The following is an 18,761-nucleotide window of genomic DNA, read 5'->3' as shown; positions in this document are numbered from 1 at the left end:
CAATGTATAAAAGGCTCCATTACCTTGTAGCTCACGTTATGGCTCCGTAGCAGACGTTTTTATAAAAATAGGCTAACGATTGGGTCATAACCACGAGACTTACTGTCTCATAGTAGAGGAATTACCGTATAGTACAGGAGAAGCTCTCAGGCAGTTTGGACTTCCATTAGCTGTTTAAGTTTAATTACTAATGTTAACTATCATTTTAGTGATCAATAATTAGCCTGTGTCTATGTTATCTCCTTACATATACCTACGCTCTCCGTCTCTGCTAGATTGGGAATGATTGAGATTTCTCTTGGCACAGCTACCAGAAGACTTCCAACTTTCAGACAGGTTGCTCACGTCACATCTACGTCTTCAAGCTCAGTTGGAGGCTGCTCAGTAACGCTCAGACATCACCGGGAAAGATCTTCTCTTTCAAGGTTTTTTTATTGAATGACAAAATTGCAAAAAACAATTACTGTATAATGGGATATACGTATTTTCCCTTTTTTAACCAGAACATACCCCTCCATATCCCACCTTCCTACCCAATTACAAACAAACCTGTATTAAGGATTACTACAAGAGATAATTTAAAACACAGTCTAAATTATAATACATAAAACATAAAGGTTGAGAAGGTACAGAATGACAAAAACAAATTTAAACACACACCTTAAAATCATAATAAAAAAGAAAGAAAAAGGCGGGGGAAGGGAATAGCTACTCTGAAATTGTTGTATTTGGTTTCTCAAAAAATGACAAGAAGGGGCGCCATATTGTGTAAAATTTATCCTCAGATCCCTGGGTAGTGTAAAGCCTGGTTCACACGGCAGGATAATTAGGCCGATTTTAGCCCCGATTCCCCCCTTCTGACAATCTTAAGGATGTTCCGATTATGGTAAAATAATCTGATCAGATATTCCTGCCGTGTGTGGTGTGTTAAGACTGCTCTCGTCTGCTCGGAAGGACGTCGGGACCTCTCCCATCTCAAATCGGGGATATCCAACATGTTGGATTGTTTTGGCCCGATTTCTCCTCGTGTGTGGTGTCCCCCGGGGACAAACGAGCACGCAGCCTGTGGACTGTGGCGTGTAGCCAATCAGAAAGAGAGGTGACGAGGCGGCGAGGAAAGCACCGGGAAACAACATCAAAACAGCCGGCGGCACGGCGCACCAGAAAGTCCGGTGGACGTCGGAGATAAGTAGAGCAAGTATAGTCCATGCTGGCGTTGTCTCCACTTCTTTGACCATCGCTACAAACCAACTACAAACTATCGCCACGGCATCCTCTTCGTCCGCCATGATTGTTTACTCTGAAGTCACGTTTGATCTCGAGGGATTTTGCGAGATTTCCCGTCTGACCTGGGAATGCTCGGGAGTCAGATCGGTTCGTGTGCGATCGTTGATTTTGACGTGTGCTGCGCACCACACGCTGTACGACCAAAACTGTTAGACCGTGATTTTTTTATCGCCGTGTGTGGAGTCTCTCAGGATTGGAAAATCGGCCGACAATTTTAAAATCGTCCCGTGTGAACCAGGCTTAACGTATTTTCTCTAAATTCATACAGGACATAATGTCTCTAATCCAATGTGAGTGGGAAGGAGGAGCAGGGTCTTTCCACTTGAGTAAGATAATCCTACGAGCCAGTAAGGAGGAGAAGGCCAATACCTTCAGCTTCACCTTAGGCAAGTCCAAATTAGGAGCAATGCCAAAAATGGCAGTAAAAGGGTTCGGCTCAATCTGATGGTGAAGTACTTCAGAAATTGTTTGAAAAACTGATGTCCAGAAATCAGTTAGGATGGGACACATCCAGAACATGTGAAAGAGTGACGCAGGTGCGCTCTTGCAGCTATATCACAGGTCGGGTCGACGACAGGGAACATATGAGCTAGTTTGGTTTTAGTTCAGAAAAGTGCTTCTAACATCCTTCACTGGTCTCCGTCCAGAGCAACGGGATCTGTTGGTCCATTATATATACGTCAATGGTTACACACTGGACCTTTACATGTTGTTACATTACAATAGAGCTTAGATCGGCCCAAAAAATCAAGCCCGAACCTGCCCGAGCCCGAGCACGTTGTGTCCGAGCCCGGCCCGGCCGAAACATTAACTGTAATTATGAGCCCGAGCCCGATTTAAACCCGATTTAAACCCGACAATTTTTTAATACGTGGGCCGTTATAACTGACGTTCTCAACTACAATTCAGAGTTGTTTGAACTGCAGAAATCTGTTTAGAATAATACAACAAGGACGAAGCTGTAAACTGCTGTTAGTTTAGACTGGAACGGATCGCAAAATGATCTGAATGAAGAAACGTAAAAAAAAAAAAAAAGAAACAATGATGAACAACATATTGTTGTCACTGCCCACGACTTGTTTAAACTGCTTCCATACCTCCGACTTTCCTCCACACTTGCTCAAAGGTAATTCTCCTGTTTTTCTTTTTTTCTTTACATCTTCAAGCTCCCGGTGTGATGCGTGCGAGAGGAGGAGACTCCGCGCATGACACGTGCTGCATTTTGTAACTGCAGCCTAACTTTTGTACACATTTGTTACTTTTATATAGCCTATATATATATTTATAATATTTCTGATTATGGCATAGCTTTCTCCCCACCCAAATAGGATAATAAGGTAATGGATAAAAAAAAAAAAAAAAATTGCTTGATCAAGGGTCCGGCCCAGGCGCGGTCCGGCCCGAGGATGTGGCGGAAAATAACGGCCCGGTCGGGCTCAGGCTTGGGCCGAGAATCTAAACTCTACATTACAAGAGAATATTTCCCTGTGTTTATACTCTGTAGTCTAACGTAACGACTGGTCTGGGTCTCTTTCAGCCACCCTGGGCTCTCTGGAGTTCAGTCTGCTCTACGAACAGGAAAGCAACAGCCTCCACTGTAGCATCCTCAAAGCAAAGGTACCACTCCTCGTTCGCTCTCACACTATGGGATAATTACAATCAAGTGGTTTCTGTTAAAAGACTCCTGAAAGGCACTTTGGCTTAATTGCTCTCCGCCGTTCATGCCGATGTGATGGACACTGCTCCATTTCTCCTCAGGGACTGAAGCCCATGGACTCAAACGGACTAGCAGATCCTTATATCAAACTCCATCTGCTGCCTGGGGCGAGTAAGGTATTACCCGCACCTTTCCTTTAAAAGAGTTATTAGCCTAATATTTTGCCAAGTAAAGTAAAGAAAGGAAAGGAAAGGGTGGTGATTTTAGACTGCTGATGCTGACAGGCTTCTTCTGCTATAGCTCAAGCCTGACACCTTGTGGTGTGAATTGACAAAATCATCACACCCGCATGGAGATGACGATGGGGGGAATTTTTCTGCAACAATTTATGGTGCAAAAGTCGTTATTTACATTAAGGGAAATGTTATTATTATTATTAATTATTAATTATGCTTCAATTGTAGCACAAGTAGACACAATTCTTGTTTTCCGTACACGTTTTGAGCCCCTGAATGGCACACAATTCTTGTTTTCCGTACACGTTTTGAGCCCCTGAATGGGACACAGTTCTTGTTTTCCGTACACGTTTTGAGCCCCTGAATGAGACACAGTTCTTGTTTTCCATACACGTTTATGAGGCCCCTGAATGGGACACAGTTCTTGTTTTCCGTACACGTTTTGAGCCCCTGAATGGGACACAGTTCTTGTTTTCCGTACACGTTTTGAGGCCCCTGAATGGGACACAGTTCTTGTTTTCCGTACACGTTTTGAGGCCCCTGAATGGGACACAATTCTTGTTTTCCGTACACGTTTTGAGCCCCTGAATGGGACACAGTTCTTGTTTTCCGTACACGTTTTGAGCCCCTGAATGAGACACAGTTCTTGTTTTCCATACACGTTTATGAGGCCCCTGAATGGGACACAGTTCTTGTTTTCCGTACACGTTTTGAGCCCCTGAATGGGACACAGTTCTTGTTTTCCGTACACGTTTTGAGGCCCCTGAATGGGACACAGTTCTTGTTTTCCGTACACGTTTTGAGCCCCCTGAATGAGACACAGTTCTTCTTTTCCATACATGTTTTGAGCCCCTGAATGGGACACAGTTCTTGTTTTCCGTACATGTTTTGAGCCCCCTGAATGGGACACAGTTCTTCTTTTCCGTACATGTTTTGAGCCCCCTGAATGGGACACAGTTCTTGTTTTCCGTACATGTTTTGAGCCCCCTGAATGGGACACAGTTCTTGTTTTCCGTACACGTTTTGAGCCCCTGAATGGGACACAGTTCTTGTTTTCCGTACACGTTTTGAGCCCCTGAATGGGACACAGTTCTTGTTTTCTGTACATGTTTTGAGCCCCTGAATGGGACACAGTTCTTGTTTTCCGTACACGTTTTGAGCCCCTGAATGGGACACAGTTCTTGTTTTCCGTACACGTTTTGAGCCCCTGAATGGGACACAGTTCTTGTTTTCTGTACATGTTTTGAGCCCCTGAATGGGACACAGTTCTTGTTTTCCATACACGTTTATGAGGCCCCTGAATGGGACACAGTTCTTGTTTTCCGTACACGTTTTGAGCCCCTGAATGGGACACAGTTCTTGTTTTCCGTACACGTTTTGAGGCCCCTGAATGGGACACAGTTCTTGTTTTCCGTACACGTTTTGAGCCCCCTGAATGAGACACAGTTCTTCTTTTCCATACATGTTTTGAGCCCCTGAATGGGACACAGTTCTTGTTTTCCGTACATGTTTTGAGCCCCCTGAATGGGACACAGTTCTTCTTTTCCGTACATGTTTTGAGCCCCCTGAATGGGACACAGTTCTTCTTTTCCGTACATGTTTTGAGCCCCCTGAATGGGACACAGTTCTTGTTTTCCGTACATGTTTTGAGCCCCCTGAATGGGACACAGTTCTTGTTTTCCGTACACGTTTTGAGGCCCCTGAATGGCACACAGTTCTTGTTTTCCGTACACATTTTGAGCCCCCTGAATGGGACACAGTTCTTGTTTTCCGTACACGTTTTGAGGCCCCTGAATGGGACACAATTCTTGTTTTCCGTACACGTTTTGAGCCCCTGAATGGGACACAGTTCTTGTTTTCCGTACACGTTTTGAGCCCCTGAATGGGACACAGTTCTTGTTTTCCGTACACGTTTTGAGCCCCTGAATGGGACACAGTTCTTCTTTTCCGTACATGTTTTGAGCCCCCTGAATGGGACACAGTTCTTGTTTTCCGTACATGTTTTGAGGCCCCTGAATGGGACACAGTTCTTGTTTTCCGTACACGTTTTGAGGCCCCTGAATGGCACACAGTTCTTCTTTTCCGTACACATTTTGAGGCCCCTGAATGGGACACAGTTCTTGTTTTCCGTACACGTTTTGAGGCCCCTGAATGGGACACAGTTCTTGTTTTCCGTACACGTTTTGAGCCCCCTGAATGAGACACAGTTCTTCTTTTCCGTACATGTTTTGAGCCCCCTGAATGGGACACAGTTCTTCTTTTCCGTACATGTTTTGAGCCCCCTGAATGGGACACAGTTCTTGTTTTCCGTACACGTTTTGAGGCCCCTGAATGGGACACAGTTCTTGTTTTCCGTACATGTTTTGAGCCCCCTGAATGGGACACAGTTCTTGTTTTCCGTACACGTTTTGAGGCCCCTGAATGGCACACAGTTCTTGTTTTCCGTACACATTTTGAGCCCCCTGAATGGGACACAGTTCTTGTTTTCCGTACACGTTTTGAGCCCCCTGAATGGGACACAGTTCTTGTTTTCCGTACATGTTTTGAGGCCCCTGAATGGGACACAGTTCTTCTTTTCCGTATATGTTTTGAGCCCCCTGAATGGGACACAATTATTTTCCGTACATGTTTTGAGCCCCCTGAATGGGACACAATTCTTCTTTTCCGTACATGTTATTGAGAGGGACATATCGCTGCATCTCCCCCGAAATCTACACCTATGTACAAGTAAAAACCTGAAAATGAGCCTGATGTGGGACCTTTAATCACTGTGATGTAGTGGAGAATAAAATATGTCTTTGTCCTGATCTAACCTGCTTCTAACAGTCTAACAAGCTGCGCACAAAGACCTTGAGAAACACCCGCAACCCCGCGTGGAACGAGACGCTCACCTACCACGGCCTGACGGATGACGACATGCAGCGTAAGACCCTCAGGTGGATACCACACCTCACACAGCGTCAATCAATCCCTCCTCAGGTTCACATAACGTGCCCTCACTTCACCCCTGAAGCTGTATGTGATTTATTTGACTCTGTTTTTGATTTACAGGCTGTCTGTCTGCGATGAGGACAAGTTTGGGCATAATGAGTTTATTGGGGAAACCCGAGTGGCGCTGAAGAAACTGAAGATGAACCAGAAGAAGAACTTCAACGTGTGTCTCGAGAGAGTCGTCCCTGTGAGTCGAACTCAACCGTATTCACACGATGCTTTGTGTTCTCATTGTGTGACTCTCTTATTCGGCGCTGGAAGAAGTATTCAGATCCTTTACTTACTTAGTAAAAGTACTAATACCACACTGTTATAAGTAGGAATTCACCGAATCCAGATTTTTGGGGTTCGGCCGAATCCTGAATCCCCTGGTTAAGATTCTGCTGAATCCTCGTCCCATCCTCAGTCCATGAACACAGTAAACTCATTAATGAAGTTAGCAGTGACTGTCCTTCCTTTGCCGTACCTGAAGTTGCTGCATTTTGGCTGCTGTCTGTAGATTCCTTCATCACAACTCGTATTCTTTCGGATGTTTCATACCAGATGTTGTAACAGCGGTGATGTTGTGTATAGTTTAGGGTCCTCGCCACCACCAGACTAATCAGCATTGCAAATTGAACATGTAGCTGGACTTGAATGGCCTTCTTTTGACTGAAAGTTCTGCCAAACTACACTTTTTCTGCTCACCAGTTCCATTTCCACTTCCTCACAGCCTGCTGCATTGAACGCTCCACCTAAGTAAACACCTTCCTGTAATCAACGGCGCCGTCATTATGTCGACCAGCGTAGCGCGCGTAGTGCAAGCGTAGGGTTCGGTTCGCTGGGAAAAAATTCTAAGGCCGGCGACACACTGGCTGCGTGGCGTGAGCGTGGCGTTTTCTATGTCTTTTCACACCAGAAAGGTGTCTGACGCGGCGCTGCTGCTGCTGCTAGCCTTGTCTGTACACATGGATGTTTCCCATTGATAATATGAAATAATAGCAGTAGTATACTTGTATACATGTTAAACATAAATATATACTGATCTGATTACAGCAAAGACAACAATAGACTACAGAATATTTCGTTCTGTATTGACATCAACATGTCATTTATTTATATGTATTAGTGTCTAAATGACATATAAACATCTTTTCCTATTCTACGTTGTCTGGAAACGCTTCCAACACGCTGGCGTGTCGCGTGAAAAATAGGCGTCGGTTCTATTTCTAGCATGCACGCGTTTTCGGCACGGCTCGAGCCGAGCCTGAGACGTGCGTGTCACGCAGGCAGTGTGCACGCAGGCAGTGTGCACGCTCTAACCTGTTACCATGGGAGCCGAAATAAAAACGGACACGCCACGCAGCTGACACGCTCACGCCACGCAGCCAGTGTGTAGCCGGCCTATGGTTCGGCAGAAACCGAACCCCGTCAAAAAGCCCAATATTCAGCCGAATCTAGAGGCGAATCCTGGATTTGGTGCATCCCTGGTTATAATACTCTGTTACAAGTTAAAGTCCTGCATTGAATGTTACTTCAGTAAAAGTCTGTAAGAATCATCAGGAAAATGTAGTTAAAGTATTAAAAGTAAAGTAAAATCCTCCCATTGTAGAAAGTGTGAAGGATCAACCAGTTGTGTGTTTAAGGTCTGATCATCTCAGCGTGACTTGTAGTCGTTATATTGTCGACTAGTTTACTTTAGAATCAAACATCAGATTTTATAAACTACATGTGTTCTGTGAGCAGGAATCTTAATGTGTAAAGTAACTAAAGCTGTAACAGATGAATGTAGCAGAGTAACTAAAGTAACTAGTAACTAAAGTAACTAGTAACTAAAGCTGTAACAGATGAATGTAGCGGAGTAACTAAAGTAACTAGTAACTAAAGTAACTAGTAACTAAAGCTGTAATAGATGAATGTAGCGGAGTAACTAAAGTAACTAGTAACTAAAGTAACTAGTAACTAAAGCTGTAACAGATGAATGTAGTGGAGTAACTAAAGTAACTAGTAACTAAAGTAACTAGTAACTAAAGCTGTAACGCTAAAGTAACTAGTAACTAAAGTAACTAGTAACTAAAGCTGTAACAGATGAATGTAGCGGAGTAACTAAAGTAACTAGTAACTAAAGCTGTAACGCTAAAGTAACTAGTAACTAAAGTAACTAGTAACTAAAGCTGTAACAGATTAATGTAGCGGAGTAACTAAAGTAACTAGTAACTAAAGCTGTAACAGATGAATGTAGTGGAGTAACTAAAGTAACTAGTAACAAAAGTAACTAGTAACTAAAGCTGTAACATGAATGTAGTGGAGTAACTAAAGTAACTAGTAACAAAAGTAACTAGTAACTAAAGCTGTAACAGATGAATGTAGTGGAGTAACTAAAGTAACTAGTAACTAAAGTAACTAGTAACTAAAGCTGTAACAGATGAATGTAGTGGAGTAACTAAAGTAACTAGTAACTAAAGTAACTAGTAACTAAAGCTGTAACGCTAAAGTAACTAGTAACTAAAGTAACTAGTAACTAAAGCCGTAACAGATGAATGTAGCGGAGTAACTAAAGTAACTAGTAACTAAAGTAACTAGTAACTAAAGCTGTAACAGATGAATGTAGCGGAGTAACTAAAGTAACTAGTAACTAAAGCTGTAACAGATGAATGTAGTGGAGTAACTAAAGTAACTAGTAACTAAAGCTGTAACAGATGAATGTAGTGGAGTAACTAAAGTAACTAGTAACTAAGGTAACTAGTAACTAAAGCTGTAACGCTAAAGTAACTAGTAACTAAAGTAACTAGTAACTAAAGCTGTAACAGATTAATGTAGCGGAGTAACTAAAGTAACTAGTAACTAAAGTAACTAGTAACTAAAGTGTAACAGATGAATGTAGTGGAGTAACTAAAGTAACTAGTAACAAAAGTAACTAGTAACTAAAGCTGTAACATGAATGTAGCGGAGTAACTAAAGTAACTAGTAACTAAAGCTGGAACAGATGAATGTAGTGGAGTAACTAAAGTAACTAGTAACTAAAGCTGTAACGCTAAAGTAACTAGTAACTAAAGTAACTAGTAACTAAAGCTGTAACAGATTAATGTAGCGGAGTAACTAAAGTAACTAGTAACTAAAGTAACTAGTAACTAAAGCTGTAACAGATGAATGTAGCGGAGTAACTAAAGTAACTAGTAACTAAAGCTGTAACAGATGAATGTAGTGGAGTAACTAAAGTAACTAGTAACTAAAGCTGTAACAGATGAATGTAGTGGAGTAACTAAAGTAACTAGTAACTAAAGCTGTAACGCTAAAGTAACTAGTAACTAAAGTAACTAGTAACTAAAGCTGTAACAGATTAATGTAGCGGAGTAACTAAAGTAACTAGTAACTAAAGTAACTAGTAACTAAAGCTGTAACAGATGAATGTAGCGGAGTAACTAAAGTAACTAGTAACTAAAGCTGTAACAGATTAATGTAGCGGAGTAACTAAAGTAACTAGTAACTAAAGTAACTAGTAACTAAAGCTGTAACAGATGAATGTAGTGGAGTAACTAAAGTAACTAGTAACTAAAGTGTAACAGATGAATGTAGTGGAGTAACTAAAGTAACTAGTAACTAAAGCTGTAACAGATGAATGTAGTGGAGTAACTAAAGTAACTAGTAACAAAAGTAACTAGTAACTAAAGCTGTAACATGAATGTAGTGGAGTAACTAAAGTAACTAGTAACAAAAGTAACTAGTAACTAAAGCTGGAACAGATGAATGTAGCGGAGTAACTAAAGTAACTAGTAACTAAAGTAACTAAAGCTGTAACAGATGAATGTAGCGGAGTAACTAAAGTAACTAGTAACTAAAGCTGTAACAGATGAATGTAGCGGAGTAACTAAAGTAACTAGTAACTAAAGCTGTAACAGATGAATGTAGTGGACTAACTAAAGTAACTAGTAACTAAAGCTGTAACGCTAAAGTAACTAGTAACTAAAGTAACTAGTAACTAAAGTAACTAGTAACTAAAGCTGTAACAGATGAATGTAGCGGAGTAACTAAAGTAACTAGTAACTAAAGTAACTAGTAACTAAAGCTGTAACAGATGAATGTAGTGGAGTAACTAAAGTAACTAGTAACTAAAGTGTAACAGATGAATGTAGTGGAGTAACTAAAGTAACTAGTAACTAAAGCTGTAACAGATGAATGTAGTGGAGTAACTAAAGTAACTAGTAACTAAAGCTGTAACAGATGAATGTAGTGGAGTAACTAAAGTAACTAGTAACTAAAGTGTAACAGATGAATGTAGTGGAGTAACTAAAGTAACTAGTAACTAAAGCTGTAACAGATGAATGTAGCGGAGTAACTAAAGTAACTAGTAACTAAAGTAACTAGTAACTAAAGCTGTAACAGATGAATGTAGTGGAGTAACTAAAGTAACTAGTAACTAAAGTGTAACAGATGAATGTAGTGGAGTAACTAAAGTAACTAGTAACTAAAGCTGTAACAGATGAATGTAGCGGAGTAACTAAAGTAACTAGTAACTAAAGCTGTAACAGATGAATGTAGCGGAGTAACTAAAGTAACTAGTAACTAAAGCTGTAACAGATGAATGTAGTGGAGTAACTAAAGTAACTAGTAACAAAAGTAACTAGTAACTAAAGCTGTAACATGAATGTAGTGGAGTAACTAAAGTAACTAGTAACAAAAGTAACTAGTAACTAAAGCTGGAACAGATGAATGTAGCGGAGTAACTAAAGTAACTAGTAACTAAAGTAACTAAAGCTGTAACAGATGAATGTAGCGGAGTAACTAAAGTAACTAGTAACTAAAGCTGTAACAGATGAATGTAGCGGAGTAACTAAAGTAACTAGTAACTAAAGCTGTAACGCTAAAGTAACTAGTAACTAAAGTAACTAGTAACTAAAGTAACTAGTAACTAAAGCTGTAACAGATGAATGTAGCGGAGTAACTAAAGTAACTAGTAACTAAAGTAACTAGTAACTAAAGCTGTAACAGATGAATGTAGTGGAGTAACTAAAGTAACTAGTAACTAAAGTGTAACAGATGAATGTAGTGGAGTAACTAAAGTAACTAGTAACTAAAGCTGTAACAGATGAATGTAGTGGAGTAACTAAAGTAACTAGTAACTAAAGCTGTAACAGATGAATGTAGTGGAGTAACTAATGTAACTAGTAACAAAAGTAACTAGTAACTAAAGCTGTAACAGATGAATGTAGTGGAGTAACTAAAGTAACTAGTAACTAAAGCTGTAACAGATGAATGTAGCGGAGTAACTAAAGTAACTAGTAACTAAAGCTGGAACAGATGAATGTAGCGGAGTAACTAAAGTAACTAGTAACTAAAGCTGTAACAGATGAATGTAGCGGAGTAACTAAAGTAACTAGTAACTAAAGCTGTAACAGATGAATGTAGCGGAGTAACTAAAGTAACTAGTAACTAAAGCTGTAACGCTAAAGTAACTAGTAACTAAAGTAACTAGTAACTAAAGTAACTAGTAACTAAAGCTGTAACAGATGAATGTAGCGGAGTAACTAAAGTAACTAGTAACTAAAGTAACTAGTAACTAAAGCTGTAACAGATGAATGTAGTGGAGTAACTAAAGTAACTAGTAACTAAAGTGTAACAGATGAATGTAGTGGAGTAACTAAAGTAACTAGTAACTAAAGCTGTAACAGATGAATGTAGTGGAGTAACTAAAGTAACTAGTAACTAAAGCTGTAACAGATGAATGTAGCGGAGTAACTAAAGTAACTAGTAACTAAAGCTGTAACAGATGAATGTAGTGGAGTAACTAAAGTAACTAGTAACTAAAGTGTAACAGATGAATGTAGTGGAGTAACTAAAGTAACTAGTAACTAAAGCTGTAACAGATGAATGTAGCGGAGTAACTAAAGTAACTAGTAACTAAAGCTGTAACAGATGAATGTAGCGGAGTAACTAAAGTAACTAGTAACTAAAGCTGGAACAGATGAATGTAGCGGAGTAACTAAAGTCTAATATTTCTCTCTGAAATGTATCAGAGTAGAAGTAGAAAGTGGCATGAAGAGAAAAGACTCAAGTAAAGTACAAGTACCTCAACATTTGGACTGAAGTACAGTACTGGAGTAAATGTACTTAGTTACATTCCACCGCTGCTCATACTGACCTGCTGTACTCTCGTCCCTTTTCTCCCTCGCAGACGAAGAGAACTGCCACTGCGGGCGGAGCCAGAGGCATCTCTCTCTACGAAGATGAGGCAAGGCTTTTTATTCTCCGAGCATGTCTCAACGTGACAGATTCCTCCAGAATCAGGAGGTTCTTGCCGATCTTTCCATGAATCCTACTGATCTATTTGTTCCCCCTCTGCTCTGTTTTAGCCGGGGAAAGACGGCGGCGAGGTAGAGGAGCGTGGGCGGATTCTGATCTCCCTCATGTACAGCACCCAGCAGAACCGTCTCCTCGTGGGCGTCGTGCGCTGCGTTCACCTGGCTGCCATGGATGCTAACGGCTACTCTGACCCATATGTCAAAATGTAGGTAAAACGGGATGAAGTCAGAAGCTGTTCCCCATCACAGATATACTGTACTTCCCTATATAGTGTGTTCGCCATTTAGTAACGGTGTTCGTATTCTCAATGCACAGCTAATTTGATGTAGCCTACATTTCTCTCCTGTATCCCACAATGCAACGCGGTGGAGCGGGCTTTCGTTTCTAAATAGTGGAAATGTAACATGCAACATATATACTCGGCAGGAAAAGAAACATCCTGTCGCTTTCAACTGCTTTTATATGTTAAGCAAACTTTACATATGCAAATATTTGCAAATGTTATCAAAACGGCAGTCCACAAACCAATGGGGGACGTCACCGCTGCTACGTCCGTTATTCCAGCCCGGTCTCACGGCAGTTTGTGTAAATGTCACGTTATTTTTAATGTATTGATACGTGTTCACGGGCAGGACTTTCACCCGGGCGAGCGGGGATCGCGTCCCGCGTGTGGCATTTTGTTTCCCGTAGTCTTCCTAATCACAACCGTCCCGTTATTGTCGTGCATCCCCAGCGGCCGTCTCCCGGCGTGTGCAGCGTCCTTTCCCTGTAGTGTTTTTCCTAAACCCAACCTCCGCCATCCCGTTATTGTGGCGCGTCCCCCGCGGCCGTCTCCCGCGGCCGTCTCCCGGCATGTGAGGTGTCCTTTCCCCGTAGTCGCGTCCCCAGCGACCGCCTCGCGGCCGCCTCCCAGCATATGAGGCATCCTTTTCGGCGGTCTCCCGGCGTGTGAGGCGTCCTTTCCCTGTAGTGTTTTTCCTAAACCCAACCTCCGCCATCCCGTTATTGTGGCGCGTCCCCCGCGGCCGTCTCCCGGCGTGTGAGGCGTCCTTTCCCTGTAGTGTTTTTCCTAAACCCAACCTCCGCCATCCCGTTATTGTGGCGCGTCCCCCTGCGGTCGTTTCCCGCAGCCGTCTCCCGGCGTGTGAGGCGTCCTTTCCCCGTAGTCGCGTCCCCAGCGACCGCCTCGCGGCCGCCTCCCAGCATATGAGACGTCCTTTTCGGCCGTCTCCCGGCGTGTGAGGCGTCCTTTCCCCGTAGGGTATTTCGTGCTGGCCACCACGTAAAAAACGAGAAAAACGTCCCCGTGAACACGTATCAATAGGTTAAAAATGACGTGACATTTACACAAACTGCCGTGAGACCAGGTTGGTTATTTTTACAATCTATGGATGAGAACGTTACCCTGACCAGCCAGACCCACATCCAGATGTTGGGTCTGGGAACTCCCCATTGGCTGGGCTCAATCTGAGGGGCGGGATTAACGGTTGTCTTTCAAATTCTCTCTGCACGCAATAGGATAGCTCTACAACCAATCAGAGCCACGCTAGTTGATAGATTCAACTTTAAACTCCGAACACATCTTCCTTTTTTAAGAATGACTTCAGTGCCGTTCTTTGTTCTTTTCTCAAAGAAAAGCTGAACTCCAAGTCTTCCAGAGTTGCGGCCAAAGCCGATTCGAAAGACCGCTGTTCACCAGCAGCAGCAGCCATAAGCCCCGCCCACCGACTCTATACACGATGTGATTGGCCTGACTAGAGTTTGGTTTTTCCAGCCCCCAAGCCAACGGAGAGTTGCTAGACGACCCTGGCTGCAAATTACATTTGCTGCTGCTAGGGAGCGTCTAGATTTCTAGGCTATGAGATGTACCTTTTAGATTGTAAATATGTGATTCCAGAAATGGCATTGAATTAAATTCTGTTACATTTCCAGATGTCTGAAACCTGACATGGGGAAAAAGGCCAAGTGCAAAACACAGATCAAGAAGAGGACTTTAAACCCTGAGTTTAACGAGGTTTGTACGGGAGCTCAAGGTGAAGCTCTGCAGTTAATGAAAACAAGTTTGTCCTGAACCCTTGTGTTGTCCTCGGGTCAAATTTGACCCATTTTCAAAGTTTTTTATATCAGAAATATGGGTTTCTTACAACTAAATTGCCCAAAAAATAACTTGGATGCATGCGTGTTGTATGGAAGCCATACAACATTCTTCGCAGGTCAAATTAATGATTGTTTCCACTGAATTTTGGGTGTTTTATTCAATTTCATAGCATTTGAAAAATGTTTTTAAATGTCCTGACTAAACTTTGACATAAACCCGTCTGTGGTTCACTCAACATCCTCTGATCTTAACTATCAGTCATCATAATTTCTGTATTTTTTTTTTAACTCAAAAATGAGCTATAATGTCATTTAAATTAGGTTTACTGACCATGAATAAAAGAAAGCGTTGAAACAAGTGACATAATCATCAAAAATAACAACAAAAATGTCTGGAAAAGCGCCAAAAAAAGTTAATTTTGAATTTTGACCTGGAAGGACAACAAGTTAATGGTCGACAGGAAGACAACACAAGGGTTCAGTTATCATCGAGTCATTGTGTTTATATTCTTTGCAACTCAAGTATGAAAACTGTTTAATGTCTTGATCTTTTCAGGAATTCGGCTATGAAATCAAACACAGTGAACTGGCCAAGAAGGTTTTAGACATCTCTGTGTGGGATTACGATATTGGGAAGTCCAACGACTACATCGGTAAGTATTTGAGTAGTATCATTGCTTTGATTAAATCAGGCTACATCTATCTCCGCTGCTATGTTTCGGCTCAGGCCGTGCTCGGACTCCGGCTGGGCTGCGTGATAAACGAGCGTTCAGGTGATGCGTTTCCATTAGCATGTAAATGGATGCTGAGGAGGTGAAACGGAGGCTGGAGCCTCTGGAGGACTTATTTTATTTCTTTGTTCCAACTTCCAAGTGGCCGATAGCCTCCGTTAGTCATGAATAAATTATGTTAAAAAATGTAGAAATTACTCATTCTTAACAAAAGGCAAAAGAGCTGCGTGCGTGCGCACATTTGAATAATGTCAGGCTGTAAACGGGTTCGGGCTTTTAAAAAGCTGTCAATCAAAATGTACTTGTCGGGCTCGGGCCGAATTCTGTCGGGCTCGGGCCTTGTCGGGCCGAACTTTGAAGGCCCGATTACAGCTCTAGCAGCCGTGCTGTTCCTGGCGAGAGGTGCGCGCGCCATAAAATGACTTCACAACCGAGTTGCGTGGTCATTGCACCTCTGAATTTTTGTAACTACGTGCCTACTGCACCCGCTGCGTTTTCAGTTCAACACGATCGGCTGGGAAGATCAGGTTCGTCTGTACAAATTATGGATGCACCTAATCCAGATTTTTGGGGTTCGGCCGAATACTGAATCCACAGGTTAAGATTCTGCTGAATCCTCGTCCCATCCTCAGTCCATGAACACAGTAAACTCATTAATGAAGTAAACAGTGACTGTCCTTCCTTTGCCGTACCTGAAGTTGCTGCATTTTGGCTGCTGTCTGTAGATTCCTTCATCACAACTCGTATTCTTCCAGATGTTTGATACCAGATGTTGTAACAGCGGTGATGTTGTGTATAGTTTAGGGTCCTCGCCACCACCAGACTAATCAGCATTGCAGATTGAACATGTAGCTGGACTTGAATGGCCTTCTTTTGACTGAAAGTACTGCCAAACTACACTTTTTCTGCTCACGAGTTCCATTTCCACTTCCTCACAGCCTGCTGCATTGAACGCTCCACCTACGTAAACACCTTCCTGTAATCAACGGCGCCGTCATTACGTCGACCAGCGTAGCGCGCGGAGTGCAAGCGTAGGGTTCGGTTCGCTGGGAAAAAATTCTAAGGTTCGGCAGAAACAGAACACGTCAAAAAGCCCAATATTCAGCCTAATCCGAAGCCGATCCTGGATTCTGTGCATCCCTGGTACAAACATCTGTGTGATTCTTTATTTACAGACCACAGGGAGTCAAACAGCCTTAAATATGGTGTCAGAGAGAGACACCACTCTGGAAAACGAAGAAACATTTTACTGGAGAGTGTGGAAATACGTGACAGATAATTTTGTCAAAGCTAAAAATAACAGCTTCATGGAAACAGAGTTGTTAACAGTGTAAGAGGCAGACAGTCATTTAGATTTGGAGACAAACGACCGTCACGTTAATGATTAGAGTAGATAAATGTAATGTTTGGCGGTACGTCGGTGTTTATCATGGATGTGTTTACTACTGTTGCCAGGCAGCCTGCTTTCCTCTACTTCCACTCTCTTCCTCTCTACTACTTCTTGCTCATTCACAGATTATTTTGTCTGTACGCCCTCTGGTGTTCTGGAGAATACTGCAACGAACAATGCGTTGAGCATAAACGTCTCCGTGCATGCTCTTAGCGCACGCCCCATCTACAGAGGCCCGTGCAGGGTGTCGCATGCGATCATATCACATCATATATCCGACGCTTTGGGCCGGCTACACAGTGCCTGCGTGGCGTGTCCGTTTTTATTTTGGCTCCCATGTTAACAGGTTAGAGCTTGCACACTGCCTGCGTGACATGCACGTCTCATGGACGTGCTAGAAATAGAACCGACGCCTATTTTTCACGCAACACGCAAGCGTGTTGGAAGCGTTTCCAGGCAACACAGAATAGGAAAAGATGTCTATATGTCATTTAGACACTAATACATTTAATAAATGACATTTGGATGTTTGAAAGACTCTAGGTGTTGATATAAATGCAGCTATAAATGTAATTTAAATAAAAAAATTGATTTTCAAATATTGCACCTGTCAATACAGAAGGAAATATTCTGGAGCCTATTTTGCCGTCAATACTGCCGAGGTTGTCTTTGCTGTAATCAGATCAGTATATGTTTATGTTTAACATGAAGTATACTACTGCTATTATTTCATTTTATCAATGGGAAACATCCATGTGTACAGACAAGGCTAGCAGCAGCAGCAGCGCCACGTCAGACGCGTTTCTGGTGTGCAAAGACATAGAAAACGCCACGCAGCCGCCACGCAACTGACACGCAACAGAAACGCCACGCTCACGCCACACTTACGCCACGCAGGCAGTGTGTAGCCGGCCTTACAGTTCCACCTCGCCTGCTCTTACTTGTCACCATTGTTGTGAACGGTCATGTGTTGTCAGACGTGTTAATATGGACGGAGATTAGTTCTGCTACTGGAGCGTAAACTCTCGTGTGGACGGAGATCGTTTTTGCGTCAAAACGCCGGTTAAAAAATGAAAATGTAGTATCGTAGATGTAGCTTAAAAAGTACACTTGTAACCTGCCTTTTCTTACCTCACCTCCTCCCTGACAGGTGGCTGTCAGCTGGGCATCACTGCCAAAGGAGAGAGGCTGAAGCACTGGTACGAGTGTCTGAAGAACAAGGACAAGAGGATCGAGCGCTGGCACACCTTGTATAGTGGGAATCACGTCACTAGTGATTAACCACTCGCACTGCACACATACAGCATGAGCTAAAACCTCCCCACTTAGTTTGCATTGCATTTTTCTTTCCCCATTTCATTGTGATCTCTATTCTTTCACTATCTGACCATCACACAGGCTTACTGGCCTCCCTTCCCCGGATGTATACTCTTCTTTCCTGTCCCCTTATTATACAATGTCTCTGCCTGTGCTGACACTTAAAGGGTAACATCGTTTTTTTCCAACCTGAACCCTGTTTTATCATGTTTTTGTGTCTAAGTGACTGATGGGAACAACATTTTTTTAAATCGGTCCAGCATTAAGTTAGACCGAAGAGAAACAAGCTGCGCTGTAACGTTAATGTGCAAAATTGCGTCAATCTCCGTCCACTAAAAGTTCTGTTTTTGCCGCTGACAGACTCAGATTATTATTTAAGTGTCTGACAACATTATGAAAGGATCCCTACAGAGATAGACCTTTTAGTTAAAGAGTAAGATCCTTTTAGTTTAACATGAAACAGCCCCGAAATCACCATCACCAAACTACACCAGACTCCATGTAAATAATCAGCACTTTTATCATCGTAAAACACACTTCATTCAAAGTGGACAGAAACTAAATAAAACTACCAAAAGCCGTCTTGGTTCATCTTTCCACTGTTCCAATAATCACCACTCTGGTTTGGTTGAAATAAACCCTAAATTCACCCATTTACATGTGGAGATATGCTGGCTCTATACACGCTAAAAGTGCTGATTATTTACATGGAGTCTGGTGTAGTTTGGTGATGGTGATTTCGGGGCTGTTTCATGTTAAACTAAAAGGATCCTACT

The 18,761-nt window shown here is 42.3% G+C and overlaps 1 protein-coding gene across 1 annotated transcript in view; it reads left to right on the top strand.

The window, feature by feature from the left end:
• The window catches only part of LOC116054387 (rabphilin-3A), a 38,660-nt gene extending 20,144 nt beyond the window's left edge, over positions 1 to 18,516 (top strand). The window contains exons 9-17 of the mRNA XM_031305917.2: positions 2,825 to 2,904; positions 3,046 to 3,120; positions 6,007 to 6,116; positions 6,232 to 6,358; positions 12,323 to 12,379; positions 12,501 to 12,655; positions 14,383 to 14,464; positions 15,104 to 15,200; positions 17,819 to 18,516. Coding sequence (XP_031161777.1) covers positions 2,825 to 2,904; positions 3,046 to 3,120; positions 6,007 to 6,116; positions 6,232 to 6,358; positions 12,323 to 12,379; positions 12,501 to 12,655; positions 14,383 to 14,464; positions 15,104 to 15,200; positions 17,819 to 17,949 — 914 coding nt within the window. The 3' untranslated portion in view covers positions 17,950 to 18,516. The remainder of the gene's footprint in view (positions 1 to 2,824; positions 2,905 to 3,045; positions 3,121 to 6,006; positions 6,117 to 6,231; positions 6,359 to 12,322; positions 12,380 to 12,500; positions 12,656 to 14,382; positions 14,465 to 15,103; positions 15,201 to 17,818) is intronic.
• Positions 18,517 to 18,761: the final 245 nt, after the last annotated feature.

This window comes from Sander lucioperca, chromosome 2 (genome assembly GCF_008315115.2).
Source record: "Sander lucioperca isolate FBNREF2018 chromosome 2, SLUC_FBN_1.2, whole genome shotgun sequence".
In the NCBI taxonomy this organism is placed as follows: Eukaryota; Metazoa; Chordata; class Actinopteri; order Perciformes; family Percidae; genus Sander; species Sander lucioperca.
This window is presented reverse-complemented; position numbering and strand designations above follow the sequence as displayed.